Source organism: Tachysurus fulvidraco, chromosome 4 (assembly GCF_022655615.1).
Source record: "Tachysurus fulvidraco isolate hzauxx_2018 chromosome 4, HZAU_PFXX_2.0, whole genome shotgun sequence".
In the NCBI taxonomy this organism is placed as follows: domain Eukaryota; kingdom Metazoa; phylum Chordata; class Actinopteri; order Siluriformes; family Bagridae; genus Tachysurus; species Tachysurus fulvidraco.
In genome coordinates this window covers 12131291-12154413 of record NC_062521.1, presented here as the reverse complement: position 1 = coordinate 12154413, position 23123 = coordinate 12131291, and the positions used below count along the sequence as shown (strand labels likewise).

Genomic DNA, 23123 nt, shown 5'->3' with positions numbered 1-23123 from the left:
GCGGATGAAAAGCTCTTACACGGCATGTTACTTAAAAAAGATTTAAATCTGTCCTAATGCTCAGGATACGATGTTTATGTGTCAAACAACACAAGATACTGAAGTAAGCATTCATAATCCCTTAGCTCATTGTTTGCGGTTACTGAGTTTTCTTTTTACTACTGAAAAACTGTTACGAAAAATCTGCTTGTATTGGGCAAGGAAAAAACAAATGACAAATGAGCAGCATAGTGTGTGGAATCAACCCAAACAGAGGGAAATGAGAAGTCTAACTTTTTCCAAATTGGAGTCGTATCTGGTATCAGACTGGCCCTAAGCTGTACAGGAGCCGGAGGGGACATCATTGTTTACATGCTGCAGTCATAACAAATAGGAGCTCAGAATTCACTTGGACTGCAGATCCACTCCAAACAAGAAGTAAAACAATGCCTGCTATGTGTGTGTTTGTGTGGGTATTGCCTGTAGGGAGAAGGTCAAGTACTGCTGATGTAAGGTGCTAGTAATACTGTGTGGTTTGGATCTGTGTGTGAGGAGCTGGTGTAGAGATGTCTTGGGAATTGTTGGCATGGGTCTATGGACACATTCAAGGGAGTGTCAAGTCTGCTCGCCTTTGCATAAAAACAACCGCCTGGTATGTGGCCACGATTGGAGGGAGACCAAAACTGAGGGCCAGGAAAAAGGATATGTACTATCAGATAAAAACACGTCTCCTAAAGCTGAGAGAGAGAGTTAGAGAGAGAAACAGAACCAAATATCACTGGTAATAGCAGCCTCTGAAGGATTGTGATGATGCTGGACTTGGCATTTTCAAAGATGTTATCACCATGTGAAAAATTCACTGTTGATGGTATAAACATTTACACCCACCTACACCAACAAATGTGACTCACTAATGGTAAGACCATCCAGAAAATGCAGAAAAAACACACAATCAGCAAACTGAAATCACAAGAAGACAACCAGTATGTGGGTTATAAATAGTTTAATGAATTGATTAATCTCATAAATACAACACAGATTATAAAAAGCATAAGTCACAGGAGAAAACAGGAGTTTCAGTAGCTTTGTGCAAATACAATGCAATAATTTGAAATTTCACACACTTAAGTGAATTTCTTTAACATCTTGGCACTTTTCAAGTACAACCATTTTAACCACAAGTTACGGTATGAACTCCTAACATTGGGTATTCTGAGGTAACGTCAAAGGAATTCATTACTTCTATTCCTTTATCTTCTCTCTAGGATTAAAAAGGTTCAGAAATCTTACTTTGTCCACAGCATGGACGGAATGGGAACATGTCCATCATTGAGCAGGCAATAACATACTGAATATTCCTATTTTAGGCTTGGAATGCTTTACCTAAGGCTTGTTCCCTACCAATCATCTTGAGCAGCAATGTGAATAAATCAGCCCTTAAGTTTCTTTTTTCCTAATAAGCTCCCCTCACCACCAACTGTAACCTGATTAGCATGAACAAGAAAAATCAAGCCTCTGTCATCTGTGACAGGAAATCCATATATAGTGGTTCAGCCAATTTAGTCTAATACCTGAAAACATAAGAAAGGTGTCTTTAACAGAAGCAGTCTCTGATGGGCCCCTGCTGATTTTTAGGAATGAACAGATTTCAAAACATGGCTAACAGATGGGAATGAGATGCTTTGGTCAGGAACAAGCCCTCAGCAACTATAGCACTTTTAAGATATTGCTGAATAACATTATCGTTCCAGTGGAGACTGAAAGCCAACTGTGATTATATATATTTTTTATTTTTAAAAAATGTTTCCGTTTAAGGAATGGCCATTTAGGGGAAAGATGTAAACACCCTCCAACCCAGCTAACAACAACAACAAAAAATTTATTCAAACATTTTCTCACATAGAAAAGGTTAATTCATTATTTGATACCAAACTCCGTTTTAGTCCTCTAACCTCAGCTCCACAGTTACAGTGATCAGGGAAGAGCTGGCAGACAGAGTTATAGGGACAGACTGGAGGGCATCACTTGGGTCTACAAAAGAAAATTAAAGACCAACCCTATTGCCAAATTTTCATTCATTCATCCAACTATTAAATAAGATGTCTTTATAAGAACATCCATTTCATATAATCCAGACATATGCTTTATCCTGACACTGATGTGTCTTTGTTTAAAGTTTTGATTTGCTGCCCTCCAGTGCCCTCTTGCCAGCCAGCATCTGACCCTTCACAAATAAGACGCATAACACTCTGCTTATCCTTTCACCAACACTGGTGCGTAGCTCTGTTCCTCTTGGCCAAGGCACTTCAGTTAGCCTAATAGGAAGCCTCTGAAATAAGTTACAGGAGCAAAACATACCCCTAATTGAATCAGTGTTTTTTGCATTTTAAATTCACAGCCTTATAAAAATACATATTTTCCTCACTAGGTAATTCAGTTCTCTTTAGATATGCAAAATAGAGCTTTTGTTTCTCTTTGTTGTACCAGTTTGGTGAAAGGCATTTGTGTTATAAATATAAATATACCTCAGTAAGACATATTAACACATGCAGATAGTATGTGCTAAAAATGACTGCTACTCTGAACTACAGATTATAGAAGCCTTATGGAGCCCCATAGCCTCAGGACAGCTGCTCTTTGTGTGTGTGACACTGCTCAGTGAAAAAGCTCTGTCAGTCAACCTGCTCTGACTTCACCGTTTACAGCACAGTGGACCCACATCTTCATAATAACCTGTACTTACAGAGTTTATACTAAGACACGTGTGTTATCCTGAAGCAAACTGTGTTTGATTGCTAAAAAGGTACGAAGTGGTAAGTCACCATGGTGATAGTGGCAAGTGTGCCAAATTGTAAATCTCCATAGCAACAGTGACAGTAACACACCTCTCGAGCATATCAATGACCAGACCAACTGTTATATACTCTTATACTGGATAAGGTGAGAATACACTTGGGCACACAGAGTGCTAACACCTACATAGAATTCCACTACTATACCTTTTATTCTCGCAGCACAGAGAGGAGCAGCAGGATCTGAATTTCTTTGGAAGTGCGTCCCCGTCCCCTTTCACATTTCTTTCTTATAATATACGCTTATGAAGCACTATACTATTGGCTTCTTGTTTTATACTCGTTTTTTAGAGATGAAAAGTCAAATATAAGAATGCCTGTTTAAGAATGACACTGCTTTTCCCCTGCTGTGCTTATTTAGCGAGAGTAAACATGCATAGAGGATCGAGACCACAGGTGAAGAGCTAAATCTGCCTGCAAACAAGACATATTAGATTCTCCACTACAGGCTTTAATAAACACACATTAACCACAATTTAGCCAAACAAAGTTAATATACGACTCGCTTCAACCCCCTACACGCGTTAAAATTGGCATGACAAAAAACCTTCATCCCACATTTTAATTATCCAGCCCAACCTCCCACTCAACTAAAACTCTACTAACCATCTTGCCCATAATGGGATATCCCGTAACCTCCAACCCCCCACCCTGTCTGGTGGATTTTTTCAGTTTGGCCACTTCAGTCTAATGTCATTGATTGGCTGAGACATGGCATAGATGAGAGATGATCACCACAGCTCCACAGCTGGAGTCTTCACACTGATGGAACATCACATCTGTCTCCCCATCTGCACACCCCTAGATGTGGGCTTCTAAGGCATCTACTATTAGTGCAAGTTTTCCCCTGCTGACAAACTCGATTAGCATTTAGCTATGATCCTTGCACTTACTCTTTGTGTAAAGTGGAACTATGTTAATCTCCTTAACATATATTCATGTTATGTACATTATGGTGAAGTTGACTAGAAAGAGAGAACTTTAAATGAAGAATACTTTTGTTATCTGTTATGATTATTATATCACAGGATTACTAAACCTACATACAGAGCTATAGGTATGTGTGTGAACTGATTAATACATTAGAGTAGAGAAGCTTGATTTAAAGGCATCGGTGCACAAAGACAGTTAAGATGTGCTTACAAATTGCTGCAATTATAAATAAAGCATAAGGCTTTGATTTCTCTTGTTCACATGCACTTAGTTTCTTTCCATTAAATGTTCTATTTACAGAAGAAAAGTCTTGCAGGATATAGTAGAGCGTGGTAGTGAGATGGGTGAAGATCTCTCATCATCTGCACTGCAGTGGTTTTTCCCTGAATTTATAGTGTAGATTTATGAAGTGGCCAACCCCACCCTTCCCTTAGTGTCTTTGTTATCCCCTTAACATTATGTGGACAGTATAGTGAACAGATTATTTTCGACATCACTGACCCTAGAGTGAAACCCCTTCCAGGGTAAACAGGACAGAGGAAGAACTCTAGTCAAAGAGATCTCTGGGTGCATACAGGTCCAGCTCACTGTTAAAGCGTTCAATCTCATTATTGGCCTCCTGGAGATATTCCTCTACAAACTGGTCCATTACTGAATAAACACATATAAGGAAGCGCAACACAGACCGTGACAAAACAGTACATATGTGAAAGTAAGGTTCCACAGGGAGTGGTGCTTTCATTAAAGGATACAAGGATGGAAGTTCTGCCTCTCTCCAAAGAAACTGACAAACTGATAGCCATTGTAGAAGTAACCAGGAGGGAGAGGATCCAGGTGTCTCTTTACCTATAAATAAGTAAATAAATAAGTAAATAGATAGATAGATAGATAGATAGATAGATAGATAGATAGATAGATAGATAGATAGATAGATAGATAGATAGATAATTATGTGTCTACTCCATCAATTTTGTGTTATGTACATTGCTTACATGGATATTTCTGATCTCCTGTGGTGTAAGAGTGTTTCTGGTCTTCTTTGCTTTCTTTGGTGCTTTCTGTAAGACAATATGAGTAAGCTGACAACCCCAGACAATTCTGAAGTGATTAGACAGTGGCCAATTTTGTTATTGTGGATCTGCACATTATAGGTCACCATTATTATTTTTCTTACAAATAGGTATCTATGGCAGAAAACAACAGAGGGCAAGAAACGCTAAATTTTTACCTAATGTTTTATGCTTTATTATTCTACCGGTTTCTTTATTCTAGATCTTTAGCCTTTTAACTGGTAGTGTGTGCAGAAATCAGGAAAAGTCAGCTGATATTTTTATATGCTTATGTAAAGCTGACATTTGGCACTGAAATAAATGTAGTGGAGTACAAAGCCAAAAGTGACTTAATGAGTACCTGTTTAGCACACTGTCTGAGCCAGTCCTTCAGTCCGCTGTGGGTGAGTCCTACCCCATGCATCAGCAGGTAACAAGTTTGTGTTATTTGGGGGCTACACGTTGAGCTCTGATCAAGGGCCATAGACACATTTCCACTGATGGAGTTACAGCTCACCTCCCACAACCTTTCACTATCTGTTTACAAGCATTTATACACACACACACACACACACACACACACACACACACACACACACACACACACACACACACACACAAAACCACAGAATCAGCAAAAAGGGTATAAAGAAACCACTAAGCAGACATGACTATCTATTGGCTATGCAGCAATAGGTTTGTTTGTAGCATATTACATAAAATGTATCCATGTGTAAAACAACTTTCCATGGATAACCACTTTGTGCTGCATTCAAAATCAAGACTATGGCTGTCTCATGCATCTATTTTGAGTCATACATATGAAAGCAGAGCAGTGAGAATTATTAGAAAGCTGTTTGCTGTTTAAAACAAACAAACCAAAAAAAAAACAAAAAAAAAATCTGGATGGTCCTGTAGACTTATCCACTAGCAGTATCCTTGTTTTCACTAACATTTTGGATTAATCCAATACTGCCCTTGATAATATAATGATCTTGATGAAAACCTGTTATGGCTGAAGAATTTTAGTCTATGAGTTTATATGCCTAATGCAGTGACATACTTTGATTACAACCATGACGTAGTTCCTGCACTCATATCACTATAAATACATTTCTCAATATGACAATATGAGCTAATACATCAGTACACACAGGCAGAAATTTAAATGAGGAACAAAAAACTGAAAATAATGCATTACAAATCAATTTAAATCACTACATGTGTTTGGCAAACATTGTACAAAATGAAAGCAATACCAGACAGCACCAAAGAATAAAGAAGTATTTAATACAAAAAAAATGGATGATTCATGGTGTAAACAGAGCACTGCAGATGGCAGAGCCTTGTGACGTCTTGCTAAGTGAATAAAAAAACGTGCTACAGTATACTACTGAGGGTGCTTTTTATGGTGTGAAAACAAACTACTAAATCAACTTGTACCGACCATTCAAAACAGCAATTCAAATCTCTGCATTCTACTCACTCTCTCCATGCAACTACACCAGAGAAAATAATGGACAGACCCTTGCAACAACTGAAAAAAGGAAGTAATACGAAGATGAGTGGAACAGGGCACACTACTTTGAGGATTTAAGGCAAAAGTCCTACCGTCCAGTAGCAGCCCAGAGGGCCCCTGTCTACCACTTCCCAAAGGCAAGTCACACACTTGTTACAAACACTTACATACACACTCAAAACAGAGAAAGCCACAGCAAGACATATCCTGTGGTTGAATAAAGTGAAGAAATTTGAAACACTCTGCATTTAGAATATTATCTATATGCTGAACAAGATATTTTAGTCAGTAAAAAATGTAGAGCATGAACACCCTACCGGAAAAGAGCACTTTCCCACTGATGTGATAGATGTTTCCTGTGAAAGGGCTGCCTCTGAGGGATGACTTTAATCCTGAGATACAGATATGTGTGTGGGGGAAGAGAGAAAGAGAAGAGAGATACACCACAGAACACTGTCAGATTTCAACACTAGACTTGGTATCTTGGTATCTCAACACAGCTAACACACCGCAAGCACCTTCAGATTGCATCATTTTCATTGTATGTTACCAACCTGGATTAAAGAATCACTTTTTTTCCTTCACAGATGCAGTTGCAAACACACACACACACACACACACACACACACACACACACACACACACACACACACACACACACACATTTACCTTTGCAGCAGTGCAGAAATAAGGATCTTTCTAGAGGACGGTTGAACTGTACAAAGTGTTGGGACATTGCTATAGATCCACAACCAGAAACAAATCTGCCTTCCCACCTACAGCACAACAAAGCAAAACACAGAACACTCTTCATATGCTCCATGCATTCACATGGCAAAACACACACAATTAAAGGAAGCAAGAGATTCACCAGCCAGGGTAGAGCAGGTATCTAGTTCTGATCATCTGAGACTGATAAAATCTGCTGTCACTCAGAATCAGCCGCATATCCTCTGTCCTGTAATGCAAATATTAAAAATGTGCAAAAGCATGAATCACTAGAGCACCTCATACTAATTCTATTTTAATGTCTGAGATAGAACACAAAGATTAATGCTTGAGCTTGCTAACCTGGTCACAGCTCCTCTCTCAGCTAGGATAAACGCTGCACTGGGATTCGCTGAACGGATGAGCTGCTGCAGGTATTTCAACAGAGGGTGTTTCTGCTCTGTGGTCAAACCCGTAAACACCACATTACTCACTACACCTGTAATAGACACACACAAAAAACCAAAAAAAAAAACAAACCCAGATATTATTTCATCAATCAAACAAAGACATGCCTATATGCTATACAGTATGACACCCACATATGCTAAGATAAACAAAAAATATTCCCATGGACCTTACCGTGACCACACTGCTCCAGGAGTTTGGGGAAGAGAAGCCTAGGGAAATAAAGCACTTCAGTATTGCATAAATTCTTTATGGAGATGAAAGTGGAAAATTATGCTTTAATAAAATTGTTTCTATATCGAGATATAGCGCAGGCATGTAAAGGATCTTTTTAATCTTTGTGTATGCAAGTGTGATGGCTGTTCTGCAGATAAATGTAATGACAGAAACCCTTTGGGGAAAAAAGGTAAAGACCTGTGTTCCATGAAGGATGTTAGTGGGTTGACGCAGGCTGTGACAGCACCCAAAGAGATTCTGCTTTGAACCTGTGGGTCTGGATGACAAATGACAGCTTGAACCACATCCAGCACATCTGTATACCTGCAAAACACATATTTATGTAGACATGAAGACACATTTAATACAGAACATCTTATCACGCTGAAGCCATAAGGTGCTTTTCATACATGCAGTATTACTGTTAGACTCATACACTGTTGTGTTTAGCTCCTTACACTACATTAATATTGCAGTCAAGCAAAGCGCTTCTATTGCAAGCCGCTGGCTGCTTTGGGGGTGGGCTGCTAAAAAAAAAAAAAATTAGGTTTAGCTGCCAGGAATACAGTGCATGCAGAGTTGTAGGCTAAATCTGTGCCCCACAGAAACAAGCTTGCTATATTTAAGTGTTCTGGAAACTTTGTCCGTGTTCTTAACCTATGTATTTCTTATCCATGCGCTTTCACACATTTATCTCAATGTTTAAATGTTTAAACCAATGTAGTTACTTCCCACCTGATTTTAAGGTATTCTGATATATAAACACTATATATACTGGGATATAAACATCATCATGGCAAAATACTTTTGCAGACTTTTTCTCAATTTTTTTCTGCTTTCCTAACCTGTTTCTCACCACTCTCCCTCCCAAATCACACATTTTTCACTTTTCTCAATACAAAATGAATTGGAACCAAGAAGAAAAATGTTTATTGCTGGTCCAATGTAAATTCTGTTAAGGATGACTTGTTTAGGCAGAGCAAATGCACCTGAATCCTACCCAAAGAGAAAGAAGTCCAGTCCACTCAGAAGCAACAATAGAGTGTGATCTAAAAGTTACAATTTAACCATGATGTCAGCCAGAATGTGAAGCAAACATTCCATGAATTCAGAGTAAACTGACGCACATTGCAAAGTGTCAGAGGACAGACCTGGAGTCCTACAGATGACTTAATTGCAGATTACTTATTTAGCACAACCAGGAATTCCATTATTTCTGTGTGCCTGCAACAATACGGCCAAATAGATAACAAGCCATATGCATCAATTATACTCCAATTTGGGTGGGATAAACACCCTAAAAGGTAAGAAGGCTTTCAAGCTATTATAAGTTTTATTGTGAATGTGTGTCTACCTGTATGCCAGTAGCTTACCCTGGTGTCATCAGCAGAACCCTTGGTGCGTTAAAATATGTATCACTTGTTTTGGCCACTAGGCTACTCAGGAACCTCTGGAGATGTGGAACACATAGCTCTTTTGAGTCCAGATCAGGGCGGTACACCTCCCACCTATCAACCAAACATTCAATATAAAAATGTGGCCATAATTGCCCAATATATACTGTTGGTTTAAAGACGCTTTTGAACTTACCTGCCACATTCCTGATTCACATCCACCAAAAAATCACACAAACTTTCTTTATAGCTGCCTGGTAAGCCTGTTATGATTGAAAGGGCCACCTAAAGGCACACACACACACACACACACACACACACACACACACACACACACACACACAAACACACTTTTAAAGAGTTATCTTTAATCACAATAGTAGCAATTGCACTTGAGATTATGCTTTTTCAGAGAGCTCAAGCATGAATTGAAATGGCTAACTATACCATCACTCATTGTAAAATATAGCTGATTCAATTTCAATCATATAATTTGAGCACCATTTCCTTGTTAAATATGTAATAGTTTTTTAACACTTTAAATTATTTATAACTTTTAACAACTATTTTATAAGCTCTGAATTTAATTTATTTACCTTTTTCTCTGACTCAGGAATAGCTGATTTGGGGTGTGTGCTTGAGAATAGGGCTGCTAGGTGTTCACTGTTCACAGACTCCTCACCGATGCTACTACTGATAGCAAAGTGCTTCAGAAACCTGAGGATGTTAACACAGCAGTAAATGAAAACAAACCCATCACGGAAGCACTATATCCTGGAACTGATCACTGAATGAAAATGCTGCTACCGGTCCATATCTGGCAGGTCTGAATAAGCGGTCTTCAGGGTTGCTTTGGTATTTACTGCCTCTTGAAGCTTCAGCAATCTGGAGTACCTGTCAGGGTCAGAAGGATTAAACACAGACACAGAAAGAGGTGTTAAGCCTGATGTTTACAAAAATAAGAAAAAATGAAATATAAAAGTTATTTAGTGTTCTAAAACACAACTAATACTTTACTACAATGACTAACTCACATGCTCATCTGGTCCAGACCCAGCTGGTCTTTTGAAACATGCTGCACATGGAGTTTGGAATCAGGCTTATTCCAAAACTGCAGGACCTGAGAAAAAAAAACCCCAGAGATTTACATACAAAATATAAATACTGAAATGGTTTAGCTTGGTTGCTACATAGAGGGATGATAATACCTGTGAGTAAAACTCTTTGTAACCCTTGGTTTTGGGCATCAGAGCGATGGCTATACAGCAATCAGCGCTGTGTAGAGGAAAAGGAAGGTGTGGAAGCACAGAGGTCTCATACTCAATAAACAGCATGGTAGCAACGGAGAAAGAGCCCTGCAAAATATTCACACAGCATTTTAAGTTACACATTGTACCTCATCATACCTGCAGTGTGTCCAATTTAAATAGTGCTATACTGGTGTTTGCCATGTTCTTTTAAATAAAATGTACATAAAAATGTACATAAAATGTATGGGAAGCAGCCTAAAGGAGGAAATAATATAGTTCTTTAGAACATCATGTATTAACCCATAGCTCTTTTTTTAATCTCCTAACCAAATTAAGCTGCAGCTCCATTGATGAAAACAAGTAAGAAGGACGAAGAGTGCTAGCAGTTGATGGTAAAGGTATATCAGAAGCTTGATCACATTTTTCAAATGCTGTAATATAATGCTTCTTGTTGCAGTGTTCTTTCTAGGCGAACCAACACATAATACCAATTTACATAACACTGATTTATGTTTAAAGTAGATACTGACCCCATCATAAACTTTGATGCTTCTGATGTGATTCTTAGAGAGAACGACGATGCCATAATGTGGATGGACAATCAATAAACCCTCGGAAAAAAACACCAACTTCCCTGGAACAAAATTCCATACATAAATATGTAAGAATCTAATCAAACATGTAACTTATTTAATAAGCACTCTCCATATGTGATAGTAACAAAAACTCATACCTTCTTCAGGTGTAGAAAGCAAACTGTTAGAGAACACTTGTGCTGAGTGATTTGTTGTTAGAGGAACCCCTATACAAGTCCCATTCCCCTCCTGTTATCACACACATACAGTAGGAGGAAAAAAATTAGAATACATAGATTAAGCACAGTGAGTGATACTCATCTCACTGAAATAAGCAGTGAAATATTTTTCACCTTTAACAACTTCAGAGCTTGCTCAGACAATCTCACATCAGAGTCGTCCACCTACAGTCGAAAGAAAAAAGAAATATTATTACGTTAAAATGTATTGAAAAAATTGAATTATCGAGACAATCCATCTGTCAGCACATAAATAAAGATATAACAGACACTGTATAGAGAAAAGAAAACACTGTACCAGCCAGGAAATATAGCGAGGGACTGAAGAGGTAAGCAGAGTGAAACAGCTGTTTGACAGAAGTGCTCCATCTACAGGACAAGACACACATACACTTTAATGTCTCATCAGATAGATTAGATTAGATAAGATTCAACTTTATTGTCATTGTGCAAGGTACAGGTACAGAGCCAATGAAATGCAGTTAGCATCTAACCAGAAGTGCATAGATAGCTTATTTACAAGTGGCAGTGTAATAAATGAGGGTATGAGGTTATACAGAAGGTGTAGTAATATGTACATGTAACTGAATAAGGGTATATATAGTGTGATAGAAAGCCAAATAGATTTTAAACTAAGCTCTTTTTCACATTATTACCATAATGAATGAGGTTGTTTAATGAATGAGGTTGTTTAATATGGCTTAATTTAATGGTTGTGAAACGGATGTCATTTTATGTAATCTGTCATATTTCACTTAGTCTAATATCAAGAGGGCCAAAAAATAAAATAAAAAATAGGATAGACCAAATAAACATTAACAACTCATCTTAAAGATATCAACTTATCAACATTTATCTGATCTCACTGGACAAACAAGTAAGCACTATGGCACTGCATATGACCTGGATAATACCATCCATCTAATAAGAGTACAGAGAGACTGGTAATAATTGAGGGACGAATGACTGCAGCCAAATGCAGAAATGCCCTTGAAGAAAACCTGCTCCAGAGTGCATGCAAACTCAGGCAGGATCAACAGTTCACCTTTTAACACAACAATGACCTTAGGCATACAGCCAAAACAACACTGAAGGCAAGTCTCCGAATGTCCTTGAGTGGTCCAGCCAAAGCCTTAAACTTACAGACTTAAACCTCATTGAACATCTGTGAAGAGACCTGAAGATGGCAGTTCACAGATGCTCACATCCAATCTGATGGAGCATTTTATTTATTTTTTTATTTAACCTTTGAACCTATTTTACCAGGAAAAAAGCACAGCGAGATAAAAAAATCTAAAAAATCTATTTTGTAAGGGAGTCCAGGACAAAACAGGCAGCAGCATAGTTTAAATGATTTTAACAGACAGCATACATACATACAACCATCATATAAGTAAAATCAAATTACAATAAAATAAAATGTACAATGGAAGGATATTAATAGCAGTACATAACTGTATCAGGCAAAGCATCTGAAGCTAGATGTTTGTCTCAGAGTCACTTTAAAGCATCTAATGAGATCAGCTCTATATGTTTCAAATAAATTCGCAAGTTACAGTATTACAGACAGGGGAGGCGGCATATTTAAACACCTTTTATCTTACTTCATCTTGCACCAATGGAACAGAGATCAAGAAGAGTTTCTGGGCAAAGGCTGTAGATATGTTTTTATTTTTGTTTACAGATGTAGTTCTAAAGATATGACAGAAGCAAACCGGGAGAGATTTGTAAATGAGAACATGCCATTGCTTTAGTATGTGGGTGAACAAGGCATAAAACCCAAGTTTTCAATCATAAATTAAATAAATATAAGCTGTTATTTTACTCATTTGCATTGGTGTGAAAGCCATAATCTAGTTCATTTGAAAAAGAAATGGTTACAGTGTCTATTATGAAAAATTACTTATCATTAGCACAATAACTGTTCATGGGACTGAGATAATTATTCTATTTCACCCACTAAAAGACACATTTTTCCATATCAAATGGTTCACAGGATGGCTTCAGCTTAAAGCACAGACTCAAAAATTCATTTCCTGGACCAGATTAGAGCCTTTATAAGAATGGTCTAGGCCTGTGAGCTGTACATCTCTCACCCCTGGTATAACTGTCAGATTATATAAAACACTATTCTTCTGAGACAAAACAAAGCTCACTCTCAAAGTCAGCTATGTATGGAGGCCACTTATGATGGTTTAATATCGTAATAAATGCGATATATGTTTGTAATAGTAACTATTACAGAGGTTTTCCATGGATCAACAAAAATACCTACAATTCTGCCAAAGCTGCATGATGTCAAGTGAAGCGATAAATAATAATGAGTGACAGTATCAACACCATCATGCATGCAACATGCTGCTCCACTGCGTTTCTAATGTAATGTTAGCTGAAACATGTAAATACTTGGCATAAAAACAAAAATCTCACCCCCTTGCTGAATGTAGATGCTAGACTCCAGGAAGGATTCAGAGAAGACTACAGATCCCAGATCCCCTCCCCCCTGCTGGAGATCTGGAATATCATACACCACCATGGAGGCCTGAGGAGAGTCAGAGAACACTCCATTATTCTGTATGCTATGGCAGGAAGGAACAGTCACAGCAGAATGTTTGAGTCAGCTTGTTAGGCATTTGACAAACAGCTTACAGTTTTGACCAGAAAGCGACTGTGCTGATCACTGAGAGGTATAACCCTAGAAGGAGGAAGACAATGTGTAATATGATCAGGTTGTGAAAGAAACTATATATGTGTGTGTGTGTGTGTGTGTGTGTGTGTGTGTGTGTGTGTGTGTGTGTGTGTGTGTGAAAACCTACCTGCCTACATTGTTCACAGCTTCAATGGTAAATACTGCCTTAGACCTGAATTACCACAAAAAGCAACAATAAGTGCAGTGCCATTAACAGTATCTCCTAAGGATTAAACATCATATATAACTAACCAATGCATAACATAAGCTCCATGTATTGTACAATATATGGTCAAAATTACATTGCCTTGTGTGGTCCGTCCCCAAACCATTGCCTCATCATTGTTAGAAGCACAAAATTGCATAGGATATCTCTATATGCTAAAGCATGACAATTTTCCTCAACTAAGAAAATAAGCCCAAATCCATGACAATGATCCTGTGCCCAATGAGGTCCTTGAACACATGGTTTGTATAAAATGTATTTAAAAGTAAGAGAGAAAAAGAGACCTGAGCGCACTCTTGTACTGAAGCATCCCAAAGGTTTCCAAAGCCAGATGAAATGTTTGCTCTGCAACATCCTTTGCCTAATAAATGAACAATGCTGCATCAGTTTTGGTTTACAGCAGAAATAGCTTTAAATGAGCAAATTAACTGACTACACATCCGGGTCTGCTTGGAACCATGCGGTGTTATCATCTTGTCTAAATGATTTCGCTATTTTCTGAAACTAATCTCTAAGTGCAGATGATGGTACTTGAAATTATAACTCTACCTTGCAAGCGCTGGAGTTGATGGAGAAGCATTTTATTCCTGCCAGCACTGACTGAACAGCAGCTGTGTAGATCTGTGTAAGCAGCCTGCAAAAGAGCAAATCCAGTTTTTACTCAACTGGAGGCAGCTTATAACATTGTCCAACATTGTCTGAGCACTTACACCACTGATGACTTCTGTGTGGTGCTGTTGTCATTTCCTGCATGACAAAAAAATGTAGAAAATAGAATGGAAAATGTTACTCAGAACAAAGTCATTATATGAAGCTTTATTGAATAGACAAACCTACCTAGATATGGGACATGACTGCTGCCAAAGAAATATGTTCTTGCACACGTCAGTGGGCCTTTAGGAGCCACACACTGAAGCAGCTGAAAACAGAAAGACAGTAAAATGCTTTTTCTGTCACATGCTCCTACACAGTGATTGGTTATTATCGTCATATTTGCTGGTATTCTATTACCATGTGTTTCGCAGCACTCCCACTAGGCCCTGTGTTGCGCACCTGGTGGCCCTCAGAGGGGAAGGTGAAGCAATAGTTTTCCAGGTCATCTTTGGAGGAGTGACTCCCAAACAGAACATATGGTTGCCTGCTTTTACTTTAAACAAGCAAAGGAAAGTATTTTACACATATATCTATATAACATTAAAAAAAACAAAAACATATATATCTATGAAGATATATAAAGGCCTAGTCAAAGAAGTATCAGGTACCTTTTATCTGTGATATTACTTGAAATGAGACCATGGGAGTAATAGGTCCTGAATGACTTCATTAAAGAAAGAAAAGAAAGGAAAAAATGTCAAAGACAAACATGTAAATGTAAACAAGACAGGTGAAAGCTGAAACAATGAAATATTACCCGACTAGCGTTTGTTTTCACTCTGACACACATTTGTAAGCTTTTGCTTTATCTTATTAATTATTTATGTCTTTTAATAATCCTACCAATCACATTTTATAGACAATCTTCTGGGAGTTGTTTTTTAGTAATGATTACACCTTAAAAAATGTTCAAAAACTGAGCAGAGTTTTTGTACCTCTGCAGTCTGAGCCTCTGACATCTCCTGCATAGACAGTGGGCTCTCTGTGTTCACAATGTTAAACAAGCAGCTCCACTGCTTCTCAAACAACAGCAAATCCTGCAAAGGAACAATAAACTCACATTACCTATGTGTATTTGTTTAAATTGTTTAATTAGTTAATGATATGTTTGTACCTCATTGAGCAGATAGTCCAAAGACACTGGGTCTAGTCTTCCGTAAATCTTCCAAAGACTTTCGCTCATATCAGTCAGCTAGAAATATATTACACATAGGACACATAGGTAAACATGCCTTAGGATTGCTACTGCTAAATGATGTCTGTCCAGATAATCTCTGCAGCAATGCCCTACCTTGTATTTCATGGTGAAAAACCCACCAGCTCCTATTCCTTCCAGGGCAAATGCTTGAATAATGGGCCACTTCTCTAACATGAACATATCAAACTTCTGCACATGACCTACAGACAACATTAAAACCTGAGTCAGCAGCAGCATTAGTATAATAATTGATTTCCATGTGTAAATTTGACAAGTGTCTTACTTTGAGAGCTGTAGGGGATTCCGATGTAACTGCAGTCATCAACCATGGACACAAAACTGGAGATTTTAAACTTTTCTGTGGCTTCCTCATCCTCGTACTGAGTGTTAAAGAGAATGACAGAAATAAATCCTTTATAAATATCATCTGAATACCAGTCATCATCTGAATACCAGTCGCTGCTGAGGATGGTTCTCTCTCTCTCTCTCTCTCTCTCTCTCTCTCTCTCTATATATATATATATAAATATCTATATATATATATATATATATATATATATATATATATATATATAGGGATGCACCGAAATGAAAATTCTTGGCCGAAACCGAAAAAGAGAAAAGGAAGGCCGAAAACCCAAAAGAAATTATGGCAGTTATTATTACATTGAATTTATGGCTATGACTGTGTACTAAACTTACTAAAATCAAGGCATTTCAATTGCATAAATTAATATTAAAGTTTCAAAGAATAAATCAATTACAAATTATGAAAATATTTATTTATAGCACATTGCAACTGTAATCAGCCTGTCTGTGTTTTGCTTTGTTTCTGTCTGCTGTCATTCCCTGCTGTTAATTGTTGTTACACTCATTTGTTACCATGGACATTAATTGCACTCAATCTCTTCCCCAGGTGTTTTGTCTTAGTCTTTGATTGTCTCCGCCTTGTGATTGGTTCTTGTTCACTATATCTTCTCTGTCTGTCTACTTCCCTGGTGTTAGTCGTTGTAGCATGTTGTCTGTTTGTCTCTGTTCCTGTTCCCTGTTCTGCCCAGTGTTCTGCCCAGTGTTCTGCCCTGTTTTTGCCTGCTTATCTGTTGCTTGTTTCGGCTTAATAAAAGGTCAAACTGCATTTGGATCCTCACTTGCCTGTGTTTAATCATGACAGCAACAATGCACAGGATAAAATAAATTAAAATTCAAACTTAAATGTTTTACTTAAATGCACTCATGTGTACATTAAATAATAATGTACAGGCCCTCTGGCCTTCTGAAAGGTTGTAAAATTAAATATGTTCTTTCATAAAAACAGTGCATTCAGAACAATTGCAACTGCTTAAAGATACAACAATATTTTCACTGTAGGCCTACAACATAATAGTGTATCAAAACAAAGACTGCCATAGCCCATATGTTAACTGTAGAACTTTAACAACAACAAATGCACCAAGAATTGCAGATGTGCAAAGTGGATAATAAATATTTAAACACTAGACAAGCCCATTCTTCTTCTTGAGGTAAAGTGGCAGGTTTTTCTTGATGAAGTGTAGCTTCTCTGCTTTATCACAGTGAAGTCTGTTCCTCTTCTCATTGAGAACATGGGATGCTGCACTCCAGACGCGCTCCAGATGCGGTCTGGATAATTTCTTGTGTGCGCTGCTTTATTTCCGCATCCAGGTAATGATCTTTATAATGCGGATCAAGTATAGTCGCGATGAAGTGCAGAGGATCCGAATAGATCTCAGTGAAACGTGTGCTGACATACTCTAAGAGTGTACTTTTCATTGTTTTCACTCCGTGATCTGTCTCAAACTCTTTGCTTAAGAGACGGTTTAGTGCTGCGATTAAAGGAATAACGCCCGCCACAGACAGAGTGCACATGGAGAAAGTCTTTGCAGACGCAAAAAAATATTTATGTTTGCGTCATCACAACAAACTGTTTCGGCCGTGTTGTTTCAGTGATCAAAGTCTTTCGGCCGAAAACCGAAAATGCACTTTTGGGCCATTTTCGGCCGAAAATTTTCGGTGGCCGAAATATATATATATACATACATACATACATACACACACACACACACACACAGTATACACACATCTGTAAATCTTTGTGACAATGTCAATTGTTAAAAATGTTAAAACATACTGAATAATACAAATACATTTACTTGTGTCTTGTCTTGAAACAAAAAGATCACAGCTGTAAAAAAGTACATTTCTTGACCTATTAAATTACTAAACCATAAGAAGTGGTTAAAAGATAGGTCTGAAAATTTTTCAATAACTCAATCACAGTTCCTGGATATAGATCCTTATACTGAATGAACACTGAATGAAGAGCAAAGTGTTAAACAGAGCAAGGCATGCAATACTCACATGGTGTCTCAGTAACATAGCAACCGCCATGCCATTGCACAAGCAAACATCTTGAACTTAGCAATAGAAATGTCTTTAAATAAATTATATCGAACTATTCTGCCAAATAGTTCAAATGGGATGTACATGGTCTGTGTAGATAAGAATGACATACCAAGTGTATGGATTGCTTATATAGAATGATTCTGTGTCTGTTGTGCCTTATGTTTGTAATGTGTAGTCTAGCTGATTACCTCTGCTTCAGTCATGCAGTGAAGGTGTAGATTCCTCCAGTGGGAAATGTAAGGAAGCAAGTAGCTGTAATTCACAGGGTTACAATACAGGTGCACACTCTCTGCCTTTATGAGAAGGATTACATCTGTAGACAAGCACACAGAGACTTGCATTATGATAGCAGACCACCAGCACATTAGTTTTAAATATTTTGTGTAACTTCTGTTGGAGGATCACAGATATGTTCGATTTTATATATTAAACATATTCTAGATTGAAAGATTATCTTAAAGTTGAGTGAACCGAACAAGTAATCATCGCTTTTGAACACTCAAGCAAAAACACATGTAGGCAACACAAGGCTTTGTGTGCTGCGTAATTACTTTTCTTGTTTACATTCTGAAATGTTTTGGACAAAAGCCACAAGCAACAACTTTCGCATCCCTTAAGCAAACAATAAAGCAAATAGGGTCATACCATCCAGCACCTCCTCAGGAAACTCCTCACAGAGTTGCTTCTGGTTGTGTTGATAAAGACCAAAGAAAAGGTAGCTGGCCAACTCACTACAGCCCTCATTATAACGGCTGTCGATACCTGAAAAAGCCATGGATGCACATAGCGACAGAATTAATTGTGAAATAAGATTATGGCTACATTTGCTTACTGTCTACTTTATTTGGAACACCTGTACATTCATGCAGTTACTGAATCAACCGATTGAGTGGTAGAAGCACAATGAAAAAAATGTCATATGTGTGACTTTAACCATTGCATATTTCCTGGTGTCAAATGGGCTGGCCTGAAGATTTTAGAAATTTCATGGGATTTTCATACACAACGATCTCTACAGTTTACACAGAATGGTTAGAAATACAAAAAGAAATCCTGTGTGAGGAGGATCTTTAGGCTGAAACACCTATAGCAACTATAATTACTGTAATACTGTATAATTACTGTAATATACTGCAATACTCAAAGCGGCATGTCTGGCACCAGCAACTATACCATGGTTTAAATCACCATGTCTGAAACCTTGACCTGTACCTGGGTGATTTCATTTGCTGATTGACTGATTGGATAACTGTATAAATGTGAACGTAAGGGTGTTCCTATTAGAGTAGACTGAGAGAGTATATGGAACATGTGAATTGCTTGTTTAATATGAATATGCTAGCAGCATATAAAATATAAAAGAATATAATAGCAGCATATAAAAGAATTTAGCTAATATCTATCTGTGGTGTACTGTGCATAATCTACTAATCACAATCGCAAAAACAAGAATCAGTGTAATGCAAGCAGCATCATTGATTAAGTATACAAGTAGATATTTGATATAGTTCCTCCAGAGCAGGTTCCAGTAACTTGCAAAACAGTTTTTCCCTCTTCATTTCAAGTGAGAATTCTACTCACTACCACCACAGAGGGCTGTGGATTGGGTACAGTGTATTAAGAGTGTAATAAGTAACAGGGAATCGGTGCTCTGATGAACTCACCCAGTGAGCAGAGGATGCCATCTGGAACGGTTTCACCACCAGCCTTCAGGAGAGCCTGAACTTGCCGCAAGCGTGAACAGCTGCAAACACAGCACAGCTGTACAGATCTACCCTTTTCCTTAACAATATTCACACCATGATCACAAATCATATAATTTTCGATGTCATTTTTTTTTAGCAAGGTTAAGGCTTAGGGGCAGAGAGAGCAGTTAGAACTAATAACAATTCTAATAGAAAATTAACATGCACTTGAACATAACATTAATGAGAAGGGTCCTCTGCACCAGTTTAGAATCAATTCTAATAAACTCATGGCATCAGTAACAGGTAAAAATGTGCATTTATATTTAGTATATTTATATTTATATGTATAATTTAACTATCCTGTTTGATGTAACATTTGCATACTGTCTATATCCTGAAGGATTATTTGAAAAAATAAACAAATGATCAGAATCATTAAAACAAATTCTTTAATGATTTAAATATTTTTACATTTAAATTTCCCTCTGAGTCTGTTGAATTGTGTGAAATGAGTATGCAAGAAAAAAAAAGGAATAAAAATGTGATAAAAGTGTGCTTTGCAATCTACAGGATCAAGTTTTTTCTTCTGAATAAAATCTAAAACGACTTTAATTTTCACTCTACAAATAAGCAGAGAAATTATTATAAAATTATCAGCATCATCATCATCATTATTATTATTATGTAATCACATGACATGATGGCACAGCAAAAAAAATCATTTTTGCGAGTTCAGCCGAATTTAATAGACATTTAATAGACATTTTGTATTCTAATAAACAAACAAACAAACAAATGGCAGCAAAACAAAACAAATTGCTTAATGTACAGAGGAGGAACCGTTAATAAAAGAAAAAACTACTAAACTCAGTGTTGACGGTAATGATTTTCAATACATTTGAGATTACACAAGTAAGTAGATGTTGTTTATTGTTTTCTACTGATTACATTTTCCTGCATTGTTACAGGATTTATTTATTTATTTGTTTGTTTACAGGCTTTCTGGCCCAATAAACAGGCGCATATGCAGTATATAGCATGCAGTATATGGCGGGGCCATAAAAAGGGAAGTGTTTTGTTTATTTTAGCTAGTAAATCATCATTAGTAAAGCATTATAGGTTAGACCTTAATGGTCATGCTAACTGATCTGGCTTTAATGCATCTGAAAACCATGGCCTTGGAGAGTCTCTGTTGTACATTATCAGACAAATACATATTCTATGTACCAAATGTTATTATTCACAATTTGGTGTATGACTGAAGACAAACAATTTTATACAAACATTAACTAGCTAGCTAGCGATAGCATTCGGCCCAACTACATCACCACAACAACCGTCACCTCCTTTCAAACACAAAAATACGTCCCTTCAAGTAAAAAGATATGGACTTGAATACAAAGCGAAATTTGTAATTACCTTACAGGCGAACAGACCACAGAAGACTTTCCTGTCGTTTTATTTAAGCCGGACATATTGGCGATATTTATATTAGAAAGTCAGGCTCGACATCAGAATTGCCGTTACTTTCTTCAGCTCGCGCACATCTCCATAGTCAATAGCCTCAGCTGGAGAACAGCAACACAGGCGAACGAGGATAGCAACCGCCTGTACCATTTCTGTAAGGAGGGTACTCCAGCTGTCAGCTAATACAATAAACATTTCTCTACAGAGGTGTTATGAGCATTCTTAAGGCAATTCTGTTAGATTATAAGAAAATGCATAATTCTTAATAGGATTTTAATTCGAATGCATTGAAAGATTTAAAAAAATACAGAATTTGGCTGCGCGTTTTCCCCTACCTTGAAGTATGAGTCCCACATGCCTTGTTACATTGGCTAACGCAATCCTAGAGCAACGACTCTGACCTCACTGTATGTAACGTGAGCTGAGGGTTTTCTTGCTAGACTGGAGCTTCGAAAGGGTTAATAAATAAGATAGTTAATGCATGACAGTAGTGACTATTACATGGTAACTGATTTATATAACGGATGAGTAAGTGTTCACGTTTCACGGCTCAGACATGTTTAGTTTGCCACATACTTCAGACTTGTATAACTAAGAATGTAGAAAAAAATCATTTCATTAAAAAATAGCTACAACCATTTCTGTTTTGTGTAAACATACACTGAGATTTTAAATAATCATGAAACAGGAACAAGAACTTCCTAAAAGAGCTTTATGTAGTTAAAGATAAGGCTTTGCACTTGAACTTCCTGTAACACACTGCCAACACACACACACACACACACTCAAACACACACACAAACACACACGCAAATACACACGCAAACACACACACTCACACTGCCAACACGCACACACACATACAACACACTGCCAACACACTCACATAACACACACACACACACACACACACACACAATTTAGCCCTAAAGATTTCATATGCATGTGAAAAACTGGGGAGACATCTATAATTCAAATAATTATTGTTTCACGAAATGAGAAACTATTTTCTCATGTAGGTCTCGTCTTTCTCAAGCCACTTCTTATTTCAGAAGTCAATGCAGACCAAACTGTGAACCATTTTTCACTGCTTTCAGACAAAATGCATTCAGTGACCACACTTCAAAATTCAAGAATTCTTTTCCCATTCGTACTCCACAACATGCAAAATACTATGTCTTTTCAGCACATTTTCCTAATGCTAACACACTGCATTCAAAATGCTAAATTGCAAAAAATTTAAAAGGATAATTGCAATTTTAGATAAAATTCCACCCAGGTGTTCTGCCTTAGTCTCATTACCATGATTTAGTATAAAAGGGATAGTTTGGAACAGAATTTGTTGGCCAATATGGATCAAAGAAGAGCGGTTCAGAGAGGGAGAGTGCATGGAGGACAAAGGAGAGGAAGGCCAAGAGTGGTGATCTCTGATGAGATAATAGCAATTATTGACCATGTAGTAAATCATGGTCTCTCTTTGAGAGAAGCTGGTCTAAGGGTGCAACCATATCTGCCACTTTCAAGTTGCATCAATTTTCCGACAACACAACAGGTGAGATGAGCATCCCTTAATGATAACTGAATTACACATTACAGTA

At 37.5% G+C, this 23123-nt stretch overlaps 1 protein-coding gene across 1 annotated transcript; it reads right to left on the bottom strand.

The window, feature by feature from the left end:
* Positions 1 to 967: 967 nt before the first annotated feature.
* On the bottom strand, positions 968 to 21690 carry dnaaf9 (dynein axonemal assembly factor 9). The gene is given in 39 exon segments (XM_027142201.2): positions 968 to 4415; positions 4517 to 4610; positions 4757 to 4822; positions 5175 to 5350; positions 6650 to 6724; positions 7002 to 7108; positions 7204 to 7290; positions 7404 to 7539; positions 7683 to 7720; positions 7923 to 8048; positions 9098 to 9232; positions 9315 to 9403; positions 9715 to 9835; positions 9926 to 10012; positions 10153 to 10238; positions 10327 to 10473; positions 10899 to 11002; positions 11102 to 11192; positions 11297 to 11347; positions 11481 to 11551; positions 13613 to 13724; positions 13832 to 13877; positions 13999 to 14043; positions 14382 to 14458; positions 14647 to 14731; positions 14808 to 14844; positions 14935 to 15016; positions 15109 to 15244; positions 15360 to 15415; positions 15687 to 15788; positions 15866 to 15943; positions 16043 to 16149; positions 16233 to 16329; positions 18559 to 18683; positions 19016 to 19132; positions 20035 to 20114; positions 21478 to 21551; positions 21554 to 21588; positions 21591 to 21690. Coding segments are annotated over 39 exon segments (3567 nt in total). The 5' UTR covers positions 21676 to 21690; the 3' UTR covers positions 968 to 4311.
* Positions 21691 to 23123: the final 1433 nt, after the last annotated feature.